Here is an 18598-nt window from a genome sequence, read left to right as displayed (position 1 = left end):
TGAAAGTAATGTTCAAGTGTGTGTGCATGTGTGCGTGCGTGCGTGCGTGCGTGCGTGCGAGAGAGAGAGAGAGAGAGAGAGAGAGAGAGAGAGATTGTGTCCACACCTCTTTCTGTCTGTTGAAGTCAGTCAGTTTCAATAAATGTTAATCTAAATAACAGTTGACATTGAAAACAGACAGACATCATTAAATGACGACTTAACCCATTTTCAACCAATATTCATATAATTGGTCCTCAATAATGCTCACGATATTAATGGTAAAATAAATCTTCTCGGACTGTGTCTCAGAGGAGAGCTGTGGACACTGGACAGTTCATAAACCTGCCTACCAGTGACATCATCGTAGGCATGTTGTTTATTTTTTCAAACAAGATTTCTTTTTTAGAACATTGACTTCCATTGCATGCAAACTTCTTTAGAAAGCCTTTAGAGTTTATTAGCTTGGATTCCCCATCGATGATGTCACTGGTAGACGGGTTTCCGAACTGTCCACAGAGACACAGACGGGGGAGACAAAAATGTTACCATATTATCATGAGCATTATTGAGGACCAATTAGTGTATATATATGAAGACAGGTTGTAAGTGGTTGAAGTCGTCCTTCAATAAGTAATAGATTTTAAGAAGTATTCACATAACTTAACACAGCCATTGGGCTATGGCGATCATACTTGAGGAGATCAATGGGAATTGGCTTCCCTGATTGGCCACGGCCAAGATTTGTCTGATCTTTGTGCCGCTGTATACAACATAAGTGGTAGCACACACATAGCACTCCATTCTTTTACACAGGGTAACATTTAATGAGTCTGTCTTGTAGACAGACGGTCTGGTGTGTGAAATGTTGCACTGGACGGTGCATCTGAAACAAGGACCAAAGATCTTCCATGCTGCTGTGGCAGTAGGACACCAGGTGTACTCCTTTGGAGTGTACGGTAACATCAACCAACACATGGGTCAGATGGAGGTGGACATCTTCAACACAGTGTCTCTGCGCTGGACGAGGTTGCCGACTGGCCAAGGGGAACGACCCCTCAAGGTCCCCTCTGTGCGCTACAGCCACACAGCCGTGCTGATAGAAGATGCCATCTACATCTGGGGCGGGATTACTGTCACAACCATGTACTGCAACACGCTTTATGCATTCGATGTCGACACCCACAGATGGTTGAAGCCCAAAAGTTCCGGGGCTGTTCCGGAGGCGAGGTGCAACCACTCAGCCTGTGTCTTGGGGAAGGTCATGTATGTCTTTGGTGGATTCCAGGAGACCGGATACAATAATGACATCTATATGTTGGACACCACCTCAATGGTCTGGTCTTTAATTAACCCCGGAGGCACACCGGCACCTGCTTCAGTATGTCACTCTGCCACCATCATCGGGACAAAGATGTTTGTGTTTGGGGGCTACAACTACAACTTCCACAATTGCTACAACAGCATCAGAGTGTTTGACACAGAGACCAACTGCTGGCTGAGCACGCCTTTTGCACAGCTTCTTCCAGAAGGACGCTGGGGTCACTCAGCCTTTGCCTACATCGGAGAGCTGTACATATTTGCTGGCTTCACGTTTAGTGTGAATGGGACCTTCAACGATCTATGGAAATTCAACCCAGAGACTTTCTCCAGGAAAAGGGTTCAGCCCAAGGGGAAAGGCCCGTGTTTTCCGGTGTGTAGGATGTGCTGCTGCATGGTCGGAGATCGTATCATCCTCTTCGGAGGATACACACCCAATGACCTGTACATCTTAGACTTAAGTCCTAGTCTGACAACGTTATGCAAGCTGGCAGTTATTCATCACGGTCTGGAGCAGTCGGGACTCCCACAAGACATCAGGTGGGAACTGGCAGCTATGACTACCAACAGCAACTGAGAACAAAATAGATAACTACAGGAAGATACGTTTGGAACAGTAGAAAGGGGAAGACGAGGGCATCACTGCCCTTAAGAGCTCCCCTTCATTCACATGGGAAAGAATGCAAAGCCCAGAATGTGATCAGTGAATACCCACCAGAAACTAAGCAGCATCATACAAGGAGAATAGAAAACAACCCACTGAACTGCAGGACGGACATGGCTGCAAAGGTGAAGCTCTCTAAGAACAGGACGTTCTACAATGTAGACCGAGTTGATATCTACCAGGAATGACTGTAGAAACAAAGCGATAGTGAACAGTTAAGGAGGAGGACATCAGAAACAGATGTTTGTAAAGAAGAACTGGGAGTGAGAGGGAGAGCAGCGACAGAGATCATCCTCCCCTGACGGGTTTCCTCCAGTTAACACGGCCAATTGTGATCGTTGAAACATCGGGTCAAGAAGGATTCAGACCCTTAGAGAGAAAATGACATCAGAGGTAGAGAGTTTTTTTTATTTATGTTTTTTGTTTGTTTGTTTGTTTTTTGTTTGTTTGCTTATCTGTCATGTTTGAGTCATTAATGAAGAGAGCATTATACATGAGTGGAATGAACTTACTGTATAGGTTTGTAGGATCTATATACATAGAAACGTAGGTAGAATATACATTATATATTATCGGATAACAGGATAACGAGCACAAATGAATGCCTGATTATTTGTTTACAGGATCATTTGACCTATGATACTGTAATTTTAACCACACCTACACTACTGCTACCATATAGCTGTGTGTGTGTGTGTGTGTGTGTGTGTGTGTGTGTGTGTGTGTGTGGTGTGTGTGGTGTGTGTGTGTGTGTGTGTGTGCGTGCGTGCGTGCGTGCGTGCGTGCGTGCGTGCGTGCGTGCGTGCGTGCGTGCATGTTTTCAGGGGCCTTTGAACTTAGCCTGGCATGGCCAGACTAATATCACTGCATTTCCAAGGGGCAAATAACAAAAAAAGCTTCTGGTGATAAACCAGTCCCACATTTGCATATTGGGCCCTGATTGGTACCCCAAAACTTCGGGGCCAGGGAAATCCCATCACAACGATGATATCTATTTTGCAAACCGGTTACACAAAGACCCGCCCCCGCCTGCCTCTGATTGGCCTACTGAATGGCCCCTTCTGTGACGCACACGGAACTGCTTCGCCCCTATCACTGTGTCGAGAGGCAACGGCTCGCTCGCCGTTGCCTCTCGTTGCTCAAGTCCACTAGAGACGGCACGCCTCAGACGTTGTAACTGTTTTTTTCCCAAACTACTTCCTAACTTAACTAATTAGGGGCTGTAGTCTGTTCTCACCAAGTGGGCCGATTGGTCCGCCTCGCTGGGTGGCGACAAAAACTATGCCTAAACCTAACCATAATCCTAATAAAATTACGCATTTTAGATAAGACAAATACACAGTGGCGGGAGTGAAATTCTATCCCGGCGCTGGTATTGCACCGTTAATGCTTAACGGTGCATGCCATGGAGACATCTGGTGCTACAGGAGTATAGGAGTTATTTAATGCGGTCCGCTCATGTGAGAGGCAGTTTCGCGTGCGTCACAGAAGGGGGCGCTGCCAAGTTGTAGACACGGCAACGAGCTCTGGCCAATCAGAGGCAGGCGGGGGCGGGTCTTTGTGTACCGGTTTGCAAAATATATACGCAGCGGGGCCAGACCAAATCTGCTGAGGGCTTTTTTTTTTCACTAGCATATCTGGTTTTCAGGCTACTTTGCACTCACTGATTTGTCATGTCTGAGCTGAGAACACAGAGGTTCACAGCAAAATATGCGCACGCACACACACACACACACACACACACACACACACACACACACACACACACACACACACACACACACACACACACACACACACACACACACACACACACACTCTGTCTGTCTGTCTGTCTGTCTGTCTGTCTGTCTGTCTGTCTGTCTGTCTGTCTGTCTGTCTGTCTGTCTGTCTGTCTGTCTGCCTGTCTGTCTGGGCCTCTCCTGTCACTTTCTTTGCTTATTGATTGACTCTCCTATCTTCCATTTTAGCGAGTCTTGTACCACCCCCTCTCCTCCTCTCCTCTCCTCTCCTCTCCATCCTCCCCTCTGTCTGACCCTCCCTCCCTCTCTCCTCCTCTGCTCATTATGCTGCATAATCAGCTGTCTAGACAGCGGGTTGCACGCACGCACGCACGCACGTACGCACACACACACTACACGCACGCACACACACACACACACACACACACACACACACACACACACACACACACACACACACACACACACACACACACACACACACACACACACACAGAGAGAGAGAGAGAGCAGAATATCAGACATGCAGTCAGAGAAAACATTAAATTAAAGAACATTTTGTCACATTGTCTGACCTCATTGTCTGTGTCTACCTGTGTGTGTGTGTGTGTGTGTGTGTGTGTGTGTGTGTGTGTGTGTGTGTGTGTGTGTGTGTGTGTGTGTGTGTGTGTGTGTGTGTGTGTGTGTGTGTGTGTGTGTGTGTGTGTGTGTGTGTCTGCAGACTAATACAGTGTCTAGACTGTGTTCAGGTTATAAACTTTGTTTCATCGTCCTTGTGCTACCCTGTCAACACCGGGTAACTACATACACACACACACACACACACACACACACACACACACACACACACACACACACACACACACACACACACACACACACACACACACACACACGCACGCGCACACATACAGTGTACACACACGCACACACATTACTATCATTACACTCTCCACTGCTACACACATTACTATCATTACACTCTCTACTGCCATATATGTATTTATGATGTATGTATGATGTACAGTATGTATGATGTATGTATGATGCGTGCGTGCGTGCGTGCCTATATTAATTTAACATTGATGGCCAGTCAGTTTGAGTAACGTAATTGGGTAGTCTACATCATGGAATAATTACGTCATCATGCAATGACATCATAAAAGTCAACATCAAAATCTTGTCATTTAAAGTGAACTGTCAAATAAAACAAAGCAAAACAGAAGAAATGGATCATTCTTTAACAACTTGGTTGTCATCGCTGACGATGCTTCGCAAAAGAGGCTCTCGCACCTTATGTGGTACATTCCAGTTAGTCACCTGCATTGCCCTACTGGTGCTTCTGGGAATTGTCGCATGTGGGCGGCCGGGCCAGCCAGATAGAGAGCAGCAGAGGGAACAGCTGGATGAAGGGCCATCTGTTCGTGATGTGGCAACAGATGTTTTTCGCTCGACTGACACCTTTGAGACAGAACTTCAGCTGCAGAAGAAGATCATCCAACAGATCCAGATTCATCGGTCACTGTTGAAGATACCAGCAGGTAGAACTGCACAGAGGATTGCACCGCGACCGGACGCCATTCCCATTCTGGTTATCGCCTGTAACAGAGTCACCGTGAAACGCTGCCTGGACGCGCTCTTAAAGTATCGGCCGTCAGAGGAGCTCTACCCGATCATCGTCAGTCAGGACTGTGGACACGCAGAGACGGCCGAGGTCATAGGTTCTTATGACGATCAGGTGACTCATCTGAAACAACCAGACTTGAAGGACGTTGCGATGCAGCCGCAGCACAGCTACAGTCTTCAGGGTTATTACAAGCTCAGCAGACATTACCGTTGGGCTCTCAACCAAGTGTTCAACACCCTGTCCTACTCCTCTGTCGTGATCGTGGAGGATGATTTGGAGGTGGCGCCGGACTTCTTCGAGTACTTCCGAGCCCTGCATCCGATCCTCAGGTCTGACCCGAGCCTGTGGTGCGTGTCGGCCTGGAATGACAACGGCATGGACGGCTTTGTGGACCCCGCTAAAGCCGAGCTGCTCCACAGGACAGACTTCTTCCCTGGCTTGGGCTGGATGCTCCTCAAGGAGCTCTGGGATGAGCTGGAGCCCAAGTGGCCCGCTGCGTTCTGGGACGACTGGATGCGCCAGCCTGAGCAGCGGCGCGACCGCGCCTGTATCCGGCCAGAGATTTCGCGCACTTTTACCTTTGGTGAATATGGCGTGAGCAACGGACAGTTTTATTATCAGTACCTTCGCTACATGATGCTGAATTCCCACTATGTGCCTTTCACCAAGTTGGATCATAGTTACTTGAAGACGTCCAGAGACGAGTTTGAGAATAGAGTTTACAGTGCCCCTGTGGTGAGCTATGACGAGGTCAAACAGGGGCAGCTGAGTGGATCTGGGCCCTTTCGTCTACAGTACACTACTAGGGACAGCTTCAAAGTCCTGGCTCAGAACCTGGGGATTATGCCCGACTTGAAGTCTGGAGTCCCACGGGGAGCATACAGGGGCGTCGTCACATTTATGTCAAGAGGAAAGAGAATTTATCTGGCGCCCCCTCCTGGATGGACTGGCTATGACTCTTAAATCATTTTTTATCAAAGTTAAAGGTAGGGTAAGTGATAGGTTATTTGTTAAAACAAAACATATTTGGGTTAATAGTAGTAGTAGGGGTCTCTGCATCTCTCCAAATCTTTAATAAACAGAAAATACATGTTCAGGTGGGTGGCCAATCTTCAGCCAATCAGGAGAAAGTACCCATTCATTAGCTTAAATTGTTCCAGTTCTAATTTTGTCTACTCATTTCTTTGTATCAGCACTTCCAATTTCACTTGTTTAATCTGTATCCTTTGTGAGTTCTCCCTTCTGATTGAATAAAATTGGTATCCTGACCTGAAAATAAATGTTCTGTTTAATCAAGTGCTGGAGGGACGGGGATACCCCTGTTACTGAACAAACACTCTATACCAATGAGTACTATTAGAATCTAAAGTAATTTAACACTTATTTAAACAAAAGATTATCACTTACAGTATATAGCATTTTTTTTTAAAAACGTCTGTCTGTCTGTCCGTCCGTGTCCCTTATGCCCATATGGAGGTTTCTGTATCTGTCTGGTGGTTCTGGACCAACCTGACAGAGTTTTGGACACCATCTGAAGTAGAAGCAAAAACTGTGTTTGGAAGAAAACGCAACATTTTATTATAATTATTCGACCTACGGTTCAAGAGTTACAGGCCAAAACATGAAGCGGCCAGTCACCATGAGGCAGATACAAAAGAAAACTGGCGGAGGTTCTTCTGTTCTGCCCACTGATAGTGTGTATTATTGCCACCTAGTGGTGGTTTTGTATATAGGTTTGTTTTGCACCATGTGATGTTTTTTGAACCTTTGAGCTTGCCATAGTTTCTCAGTATGTGTAAGACAGCAGAGGAGACAGCATGCTATGATCCTGTTCTTGTGACAAACCTTGGGAAACATATGACTGTAAGCACATTTGTTGGAAGTTTTGTTTTATCTAAGTCTTCTGTTAGTCTATTTTGTGATGTGTGTGTGTGTGTGTGTGTGTGTTTGAAGCTGGCTGAAGCCAAATAAGCTAATCAACCTCTGTTGGCTACAGCTGCATGTCATTTAAGTGCATTACAGTGGTGATAGCAGATTGACTGTATGTGTTGCCATGTTTATTGCAGTTTGTGCATATTATGTTTTGACAATATTAATACAGAATTATATTTTTCTACAACAACTTCTCCAGTGGCAATAAACAGCCTAAACTACAACCTGTTTGTGCTCATTGGAAAGACTGTTCGCTATCTGCCAAACTAGCCAGTCATTCACCCAGGGAGGGCAGAATACTTGGCCTACTGGGAAAATTAAACACATTTTGTCAGGTATATGTGACTCTGTCGTTTATGATATTGAGTTACATTTGATAACGTCTGTTTGGAGAAAAAATATATATTTTCTTACCCTTTGGATAAATGAGTACCTTTTCACCGTCAGTTGATACTGGGGAGGCAGTGGCTCAGGGGTAGTGGCTGGATGGGAACCGTGAAGTTCCCAGTTCGATCCCGGGATCCCCCAGTGTTAGTTTCAAAGTGTCCTTGAGCAAGATGCTGAACCCCTAATTGCTCCCGATGAGCAGGTTGGTGCCTTGCATGGTTTCCTTTGCCATCGGTGTATGAATGTATGGGTGAATGTAATGCACAATCTATGTAAAGTGCTTTGGTGCTCTATTGTATTTTTCTGCTACAAAAACATTTTATCAAAATGATAACCTTTTCCTAGCAAATTCACCTTTTTCAGTCTCTTCTTCCCATTTTTGATTTAAACCATTTCCAAATGTGCATTTTTGTGTTTCAAAATGTATTGCAATACCGATTTGCGGCATTTTTTTGGACAAAATCTGTAGGAGTACTGTCAAAAAATATGTTTTGCACAAATCGGCCTCCTGGTGGCGCTATAAAATGCCCATGTGAAAAATGTAGGTCAGAGGTTCTGCTGTGGCATCCAGGGAGTGTGTGTGCACAGTTTTGCTGCGATCAAGCCGATCAATGGCCATGTGTTGGTTTGCCAGAGTACAATCTTTTTGTCAGGGAGATGATCGCATTGACCGGCTAGTCTCATCCTCCTGACTGCTATCTTCTCTGATACACTTGGTAGCGCCCCTTACGTAGGCTTTTTGGTAATGGGTTCATCCTGTTTGGATTTTCACACTCTAGTTATGTCATTAAGAGCTCTCTCCATGCATTGCTATTGTTATTAGGGGCATATGTTAGACCAGTGGTTCTCAACCTTATCAGGCCGCGACCCCCCAAAATGATCATGTTTGAACTGGGGACCCCCACAATAATCGTATTTGAACTGGGGACCCCCCACCCTGACAAGCACATGGAATTGTAGGAGTTGAGGCATTAGTTTGATTCTGTTCCACAGATAACTATTGTGAAAATAACCGATCTTAGAATTATTTCTATAACCCTAACCTACCCCTAACCCTAAAACCGAAATAAAGTAACAAAAAACGGGGGGGAAAGGTACCCGAATCCGCCGAAATCCGCGAAAAAAAACTGTTTTATTTTGCACACCACATCAAGTGGTGGTGTGGTAGTCCAGACTGTGCCAGACTGTATTGAATAACTGCTAGCTTGCATAACGTCTTCAGACTAGGACTTAAGACCACGACATACAGGTCATAAGCGGGTGTGGATCGTTTTGCATCCCCTAAATATATAGATCGTATTCGTAATCGGCCCAGTTAGGAAGGACCCTCCTCTGTGATTCGCATTGGTTCTGCAATGCACGGTTTACTTTAACTCTCAGATTGTTACCACCCACATTTAGCCCTAAAACACACAAATAATGTCGCCAGACGTTTCAGTAGGCTCAGATCTCTGAAAGTCTCGCTATGCGAGAAAATCTAGTTGAGGTTTAAAAATCGGAGCACTCCTTCCAACCACTGCTCTCTGTCTCTGATGTCTGTCTCTCTGTCCATCTGTCCTGTCTACCGTGTCTCAAACAGATTAGTAACACTAAAGTGTCCAGTCACTCATCTCATGTCGTCTGCTTATGCATCTTCTGTAGAAACCACTTCAAAATCCAATCAACACGCTGTCTATTTATAGGCGGATGGATTAACTGCCTGTCACTCGAATATTTCCAAACTCCAAAACCGTCAGGTGGAAACCTTGCGTGTCCAAAACTTTTACTTTTCAGGAAATTGAAAAAAGAACCTGTCTGCCAATAGAGAGGTTTTCAAAATGAGCAAAAAATAGCTTTTCTGCGACACTGTCACGGAAAATATAAAATAGGGCATTCATTTATTACAAAAAGAAAGAAAAGAAAAAGAAACATATAAAGATGAAATACGCCGATACAAGGTTTTGCAATTTCCTGTGAGGAAGTGTGATCATGGTGTGTGTGTGTGTGTGTGTGATTATAATGTGATGTTGTCTGAGGGCGGAAATGAGATGAAATGAAACATCTCAAATTACGGTTTAAAAATAAAACATTCATCTGTGAAGATAATGAATAAATAAAAGTATTTGTTTGGTGAAGATGCTCTCGTTCAAACCCACATAACCCTGCTGGTCTGGGATCACTTTATATGAGAGGGACAGTTTATATTCATGAGCATTCAAATACAGCACAGTATTGTACAGTACAGTATTGTACAGCACAGTATTGTACAGTACAGTATTGTACAGCACAGTATTGTACAGCGTAGAATGAGTTATACTTACTAGTCAGCAAGAATGCTATTTTTCATCCATAGTCCCTGACATGTGACAATAAAAAAAAGAGACCGCAGAAAGTAAAAAAAACAGAATACAAATACAAAACAAATAAAGTAAAATTACGATGATGCGATGCGAGAGTGCAGTCTAGCCAACACCAACTCGGAACTCCTGAATCACCATCCTCCACACCCTCCTGTCTAGCATCAGGGTCTTGAGCTCTGCAGTGTTGTAAGCTCCATTGTCACGCCGCAGTGTGTAGGTTCCCCTCCTAGCTGTGCCTTGTGTTGGCTCCCAGATTGACAGTTTGCTTGCCACCAGTTCCGGGTGCCTGGCCCAGTGCCCACTGCCCACTGCCCGGCCAACCTCATCCTTCTCTCTCTGACCTTGTCTGTGACCCCATAGAGCTCCATGTTTCTGATGTGGTCCGCCCATGTGTGACACCTAGTCAGTGGCATTCTTGTGTAGACTCCATCCAGGGCCCTTTCCTTTTGTGCTGTGAGTGTCCATGTCTCGGAAGTACAATGTGTAAATAAAAGTAGAACTTAAGTTAAAGGACAACTTTTTTTACAACCAAGGTTTATGTTTAGATTGTAATTAAAGTAAATAAAAGATGGGTGTTATTTTTAGCGGCGCTGGCGCCGCTCTATAGAGCGGCGCCAGCGCCGCTAAAAATAACACCCATCTTTTCCTGCTCTATACCTGGCTTTTCCGTCAACGTTCTGATTGGTCAGGTCTGTCAACGTTCTGATTGGTCAGGCCCGCCAAGGTTCTGATTGGTCAGGTCCGTCAACGTTCTGATTGGTCAGGCCCGTCGAGGTTCTGATTGGTCAGGTCCGTCAACGTTCTGATTGGTCAGGCCCGTCGAGGTTCTGATTGATCAGTTTTTGCCACTTACCTTGGAATGCATTTGGTGATTCGCTTCCAAAAGCACTATTTAGTGCCACTGGAAGCCTTGAAATAAATTTACAGAGATTTAATATTGTTTCTCTAGTATTTCTCTGTGTGTACGTATGTCCGTGTCTATGTCCAGGTGTATGTCCATCCTTATGTTCGTCCTCTGTATTCTTATTAACTGGGGTATAAACTAATATTGATATTATATATTAGATATTAATATTGAAACACATATCTATGACAAAATGTATCAAAGGCGCCGCTACCTTCACACAGGTGTGATTTTTTTTTAAATTTACTGCTTTCTATATTTTTAGCAATTTTCGCATTTTTTTTTACAGTGGGCGGGGGCATTCTGTCCGGTGGCTAAATATGTCTTTTTTTACACAATAACCCGGCGTTTTCTTTATTATTATTTACAGTAGCTCTTCTAGCCAACAATAACTCACATCTGGCCATCAAAGACCACAGGACCTTTTTTATTGTGTAAAAAAGACATATTTAGCCACCCGCCCACTGTAAAAAATATCGCGAAAATTGCTAAAACAATAGAAAGCAGTATGTAGAAAACATTCAGGGCGTATTTGCCAGCACTAGCCTATATATGGAGATCCCATAGAATAGATGGAGACAATCGACCTGCAAGTCGTCATAGAGACCTAAACGTGCCATATGTACGGAGTCTGACATCAGCAACCTCTGCCTAGATCTCCATACATAGAGATAACTGTCACGTCCAGGACTGACGGCATAGTCCCATATTCGGGCATAACCGACGTGGGCCGACCCATAAACGGAGATGTCTGACACTACCTGACATCATCATAGGGACACTAGGGCCACAGCTAACAGTATAAAAGGCTCAACGTGCCTTAGTTGGACTGAGTTCCAGCAGCAACCCGAGCCGAGCCACATTAATTAACAGAGAGAGAATCATCAAGAGACTTCAGCAATAATCAAACCCATAATCTGAACCATATTCTCATAGTGGCTTTCGGATCTGGATAACGAGCCAGCCGATTGAGAGATTCTATACAGTAAATGAAAAAAAAATAACACTCATCTTTTATTTACTTTAATTACAAGCTAAAATATAAACCTTGGTTGTAAAAAAACAAAGTTGTCCTTTAATTCCTCTGTCTCTCCTACGCTGTCTTCCTCTCTGCTTTCTTTTTCTGGTCTCCCCTCTCAGCTTTAGCTGTCTCCCTCTCAGCTTAAACTGGATTTGGCCAATCTAATCCGGATGTTACGTTTGTGACGCCCACAAGGCAATTTTAATATATTATATATATTATATATTTGAATAATATATAATATAAAACAATCAGAATAAGTCAATAGTTTAGTATGAATTGTAAAGGCAAGATAAATTATGAACAATCTGCTATGCACATCAATCCAATCAAACAAAACATTTTAAAATACTGTTGACAGCATTTGATCCAGTTTCACGCATGGTACACATGGTTGAGATTTCAGTTCCTTTTTTACCTTTCTCAGTTCAATGTCGGCTGGAAATATCTAGTCAAATGATTAGTTATTTGTCCCAAAGTGAATTGCCAAGTTCCCTTTAATCCCCATCACTGCAGTTGTTTATGAGACAAATAAACACCTCAAGCCACAAAAACACACTCCAGTTTCATGTACGGTACAGATTATACATATGACTATGATTTCAGTTCCTTCTTCCCTTTTCTCTTCCTTTTTCTCTGCTGTCTTGTCAAATAATTTGTGGTTTGTCTTAAATATACTTTTGACACTCAAGTATAAGAGCTACTTTAAGACAGCGGTTCTCAAAGTGCAGGGGTCCGGGGACCCCCAGGGGTCCTTGAGGTGGTCTCAGGGGGTCCCCAGCAAGATTAATAGCAGATCAACAAGCTTGTTTTAGATCTGCTAGTTCTTTTCACATGGGCAAATGTGAATAATTTGGAATATGTTTGAAGCATTTTCACACAAATCTTGTATGGGGGTCCCAAAATATTTTCAGATGGGGGTCCGGCCCGCGGCCAAATGCATATAAATGTAGGGATCCTTGACATTAATAAGTTTGAGAAATACTGCTTTAAGACTTTAACTCGAGTGATTTTCTTATGGGAGACTTCACGTTTTAAGAGTCACTTTTTTTTTTTTTTTTTTAGGTCCTTGACACAAAACATTTTCAGGTGGGGGTCTGTGGCCAAATACATTTAAATGTGGGGGTCTTTGACATGAAAAGGTTTGAGAACCACTGCTTTATCAGACATACTAACACTGCCACCTAGTGGCCGTTCTTTAGACAGCTGTGGATAAAAGTTCTGACTTAAAAAGACTAAATCTGCCTATTACCTATAGACAGATAACAAAAAAAAACACACTGCTAACAAAAAGTGCTAATAGTGCTGACAGTATGGTATTGTAGTTAACAATGATAAACTCTGTATGATGATTGACATCACTAATAATGAAAACATGGCTAGGTCAGTAACACCATTATGATATTTTTTGATGTTGATAAGATCCTATGAATGGTAACTTGTTAATTTAATAAAGCCTTTTTGTACTTTAGTTAAAACACGTTCCTGCCTTGCTTCTGATTTTGTACAACAAACTGTGTGAGGAGTCACTAATGTACTCAGGTGTCTTAGTTGAATTAGGTCTATTATAAATATTTCCTAGGGCGCAACTCCCTAGGTGGCGTAGTTGGCTACTAGTCCTCAATACCACCCTGTTACATATGCATGTGCATAAAAACACACACAGTACAGAGGAAACAAAGTCTTTACCACAGAATGTACGTGTGAAGTTGACAGGAAGTAACAAACAGACTTCTGGCTGTCAGCTGACCTAATGTTCCACACACAGTGGACCTAAAACAGTAACCATGGCAACAGATATTATTCAATAATGTAGGCCAGGGGTTCCCAACCTTTTTTTTAATTTTCCACATGCACTTACAATACAGCTCTGACAACATTGCAAAATGTAAATGTTTGTACTTATAGCCTCAACCATGTGACAACGTAAAAATGTATAATATTTAAAAAACAATAATGCAACTAAAATATCATAAGCAGTGCAAATAATAGATGTTGTAATTGAATTGCATGTACACAATGGTAGATTGTGACCTTGGTTTGTCAGAATTTAGGTGGTTTGAATCCTGGGTCTCTGAGCTTGGTGATGAGTTGGAGACAAAAGGTGTTGAATGATGAACTATTATTATGAACAGCATTCTCAGCATGTGTTCCTTAGTTCCAAATGAATTATTTAAACATTAACCATGTCCTTAAAGCTAAATGAATAACCATGCTAAGCCATAATAGTTGTATTAATGTAATTATACAACAGTTTATACTTTTATACTACTCGTCAACTTCACAAAGCAAAACACTAGCTGCAGTTTCAGCATGATTTCTCACAGATCCAGTTGGTGTTATAGCGTGGACGTGTTTGTGAACATGTTCTACTATACCATCCTTCTTGCCCCCATCTTGCACAGTTAATTGTCTTTATTGCTACTAGGCTCTCCACTGGCCCAGTACCTGCAGAATAAACAACATTGTCCATTTTAATCACATCCACTCAGTCACTCACATACAGTGATGCATTTGATAGAATTACAAAAGAAAAAACTTTCTCACCTTGTTGTCAGTGGCGTTCCATCCACCCATGTCCAGTTTCCCTTTTCCCTTTTCAGACCAATCCATGGTCCATACGCATCACCCTGGGTCAATCCACGGACAAATTCCTGATTCCATTCAATGATTGAAGCATAATTAATACTTTTTCTCTACATTCATTATAATATATAATCACATAATTAAATCTCTCTCTCTCTCGCTCGCTCGCACGCACGCACGCACGCGCGCACGCACGCACGCACGCACGCACACACACACTAACCTTTTCTTCTGTACTCTTAATGACCACCAGATCTGATCCTGTGTCCAGGCATTGTTTTCTACTTCCCTCCCAAGTTTTAGATTCAGTAGATCTGTAATAACAGCTGCATCCAAACTTCTGCCATCCAATGGGACACGACGTGACTAAACATCAAACAGAAGTTTTACTGATAACCAATTCTAACATGTATTGTAATAATAATTATGGTAATGGGAATAGGGGTCGGATCTCTGGCTCTGGGCAATCAGATCTCCAAATATGCCTATACAGTATGGGCGAAATGGTCAGATTGGCGGCACTGGACAACACCTCTGACTGACTCACAGTAGTATAACCATAACCATCTATACTTGTGGGAAAAAAGTTGATCGAGGTCAGCTCTGTACTCTGTGCTTTTCCCCTCTATAATCTCTTTGCCAAAAATGTCAGATCTAAGTTCACAATTTTCGGGATCAGATTGATATTCCTTTCAAATGGTGTATAACCTCTCACCTGCTGTCTTAAGCTGGTTCACTTCACTTTGTAACCAATTTCTCTCCAGGGTCAGGTTTTCATATCTGGTCTCTTGCTGGTCTCTCTCAAGGATCAGTTTGTTATTGGAGGAATTATCTGCAAAGGTGATGATTAGCACTGTTGTTGTTATGCTCATGATGAGAGGTGATGACGAGCATCTGTGTGGAAAATTTGCTTTGAGAAAAACAAACTATGTTATTACTTTTTAGATAACCACTTTTTATCGCACTTTGCAGATGTAAGCAATAATACACACAAAAAGATTGCAGTAGAAACAAGGTGAGTATTTGGTTAAAAACAAAAGTAACCTCGGTTTGGGTTAATGCTCTGTTGACATTGTAGTTCCTAAAGCTAGAAAATATGAGGAAATAAGTCTGTAAATGAGTGATGTCTTAGCTTTGTGATATGGAATACTCACAGTGCACAACCAGACCTGTGATCACACCCAGCTGTGTAAGACACAGCATCCCCAGACACACAGCAACAACTCTGAGAGGCCCTCTCACTGTGTTAGAGCGATGTCCTGCAATGGAAAGTAGGGGTGCAGCCACTGAGAGGAGAAAAAAAGAAAAGAGTTTACAGCAATGCTAGCTACAACCATCCAAAGAAACATTTTCCAGAAGTACTTTTGTATGGGAGGCCAAACAATTCAAAAGCCTGGTATGGCCAAAGATAGACACCACCTATCCAACCACCGAGCACAACCCAACCGGAGACCACACCCAGTGGATGTTGAGCGAGACCCAATTAGTGCAACATGCCACTTTTATGCCATCTTTTACCACTAAACAAAGGAATCACCTCAACAACGATTGTCAAACTCACCCTGAGACTGTCTTCCTGCTGTGTTCTGCCTCATGTCCTCCTGTGGTCCAGAGATGACATTGTCCACACTCTCATAGATGTCATTGTCCACCACTCTCTCCTCCATCTGTCCCCTCTCCGCCAAGTGTCCACTGTCCTCAGTGTCCCTCCTCTGTCCTCTGTCTCCATCTCTATGTCTCACCTTCTTTGTCAAATCTGGCATGGAATAAACATCTGTAGCCATCTTACTAGGATGAGAGGCTTGAATTAACTATTGACTACAAATAGGCAACTATGTTGTATATTTCTGTAATGTATTGATTAGCTATATAAAAATGTCAATGACAATGCCAACCAGACAGAATGCAACAAGGAAGAACAACATGTAAAACCACAAACAGATGCACACACCGAAACGTACACACACTGCGCACACACACACACACACACACACACACACACACACACACACACACACACACACACACACACACACACACACACACACACACACACACACACACACACACACACGAATTGTGTGGAGAGAGAAGCAGTCAGTTTGTAGCTATATATACATTATACCACTTGCTTCTATTTCAAATGACTTGTAGCTTGTCGCTTTGTTGCCTCTGTAAACACATCAGCTTTCCTACTCTCTGTCTTCTATAGGCTACTGTCTCCTTCTCAGCTTTCTGTCATATATTGTGGTTATTGATTGGCATATACTGCTACCTGTTGGAAGGACCACTTACATGCCTGCTACTTGTCTCAGTAGTTGTATGGCAGACTGGCAGTACATAAAGAACTTACCACTTTGCACCCAGAAAGAGCCTCTCCATCTAGGCCTATTACTGTTATAACTTGAGTATATGTTATAGGCAATACTGAAGAAAACACTTTTCTACTATCTCTCTTCACTGTCTCCATTAATCCATTCATAATTTGTTGTCTCCATTCATAATTTATTTGAATGAAAACATAAATGAATAAAACAAAAATGAAAAAAGTAATTGAAAAAACAACAAATGGAGTTACAATGGGTTTGGAAGGAGGGGTCTGGTACCATTGATATATGATATTGATAAGATATTTAGATATTAAATAAAGCAACAAACTGTACTTAAAGTATAATTTTGAGGAATTAAAGGACATGTTTTGGAAACACTTGTGAACGTACATGCATACAGTACATATGTTGGTGCACAACAACACACACAGTGCAGAGGAAACCAAATCTATACCACATAATGTATGTGTGAAGATGACAGGAAGTGACAAACACACTTCTGAACTCTTTTTTTTTTTTTTTTACGTTTTGTTTATTCGTTTTTGTTCTTTTACATACTCATAGGTAGTACAGACATTTACTGAAGCAAATAGGCAAATAAACAGAGTATCTCCAAACAGTGAAGAAAATAATTAACAGGATAGACTAATATCAGTAAGAAAAAGGATAAGTTGAGTAAGATATAAACAACATCAAAACAAAACAAAAACAAACAGACAACACTCACAAAAGAAAACACCAACAGACAACAAAACAAATACACAACGTAAAATCTCCAAAAACATGTATGTATATAGAAAACAGTCCATGGTCTAAACGCTACATCGAGTTAGGCACAGGTCATTGAAAGCAATTGTACTGTCAGTGAGGTGATAAGCAGGTACACACCAAGGTTTCATCATACATCAGATTGGTTACTTCCATATATGCAGGTTACAGACTCATTCAGGTTCCGTTGGGGGATCGAGTGCAAGATTATCAACGTGAGATAGAAAATGCCTTATAGAATTTTGAGATAGAGCCACGCAGTGTGTATTTCATTTTTTCTAATTTTAAAAAGTATACTATATCACAAATCCAGCGGGAATGGGAGGGTGAATATATTTTCTTCCAATGGGTCAAAATAAGACGTCTCGCCAACAGAGTCACAAAAGCTATTTATATTTGGGCAGAGAAATGGTCTCAGGGAGAACGCCAAAAAGGGAGATAATAGGGGATGGATCTACCGTATGGGCATCTGTAAAACACTTCTGAACTCTAATGTTCCACACACAGTGCAGTTACAACAGTAACCATGGCAACAGACATTTAGCTAATGATGTATAGACCAGTGGTTCCCAAACGTTTCTGGACCAGGGCCCACTTGAAAACATAAAAAAAACCTTCCATGGCCCATACAGTACATAGGCTGCCATGTTAAGTGGTCAGATGCATTTTAAGTGGTCTCATGCATTTTCAGAGCATGTTTAAATTTAATGATCAATCAATGATCGTGTTCCAGCTTGGATCAATGGAACCACCGTAGTATACTGTACTTTAACTTCTTATTTATCGGAGTTATATAAAGTATAAGTTTACAATACAATACAAAATATATTTTTTGGTGATAAGCATCAACATTCACACACATCTCTTCCTCACTTCCAAATTAAAGATGTAGACACTAACTGTGTCCTTAAAGCTAAATTAATTGCCACACTGAGCCTTAATAGTAGGTGGTTTGTATGAACGTGATTATGTGTACAACAGTTTTTACTTCTGTACAAT

At 42.4% G+C, this 18598-nt stretch overlaps 2 protein-coding genes across 2 annotated transcripts; both read left to right on the top strand.

Moving 5' to 3' along the window:
* Positions 1 to 844: 844 nt before the first annotated feature.
* On the top strand, positions 845 to 1876 carry LOC311049247 (kelch domain-containing protein 3-like; the record flags this gene model as incomplete). The annotated part of the gene is made up of 1 exon (XM_084062757.1): positions 845 to 1876. One exon carries the CDS (start codon positions 845 to 847, stop codon positions 1874 to 1876), a length of 1032 nt encoding a protein of 343 aa, XP_083918883.1.
* Positions 1877 to 4972: 3096 nt separating this feature from the next.
* On the top strand, positions 4973 to 6295 carry LOC311048450 (alpha-1,3-mannosyl-glycoprotein 2-beta-N-acetylglucosaminyltransferase-like; the record flags this gene model as incomplete). Its single annotated transcript, XM_084061709.1, has 1 exon — positions 4973 to 6295. The coding sequence occupies one exon, from the start codon at positions 4973 to 4975 to the stop codon at positions 6293 to 6295; it is 1323 nt and encodes a 440-aa protein (XP_083917835.1).
* Positions 6296 to 18598: the final 12303 nt, after the last annotated feature.

This window comes from Gymnoscopelus microlampas (genome assembly GCF_963454915.1).
Source record: "Gymnoscopelus microlampas genome assembly, chromosome: 7".
In the NCBI taxonomy this organism is placed as follows: domain Eukaryota; kingdom Metazoa; phylum Chordata; class Actinopteri; order Myctophiformes; family Myctophidae; genus Gymnoscopelus; species Gymnoscopelus microlampas.
Note: the sequence above shows the minus strand (reverse complement) of the source record. Positions and strands in the feature narration are given on the sequence as shown.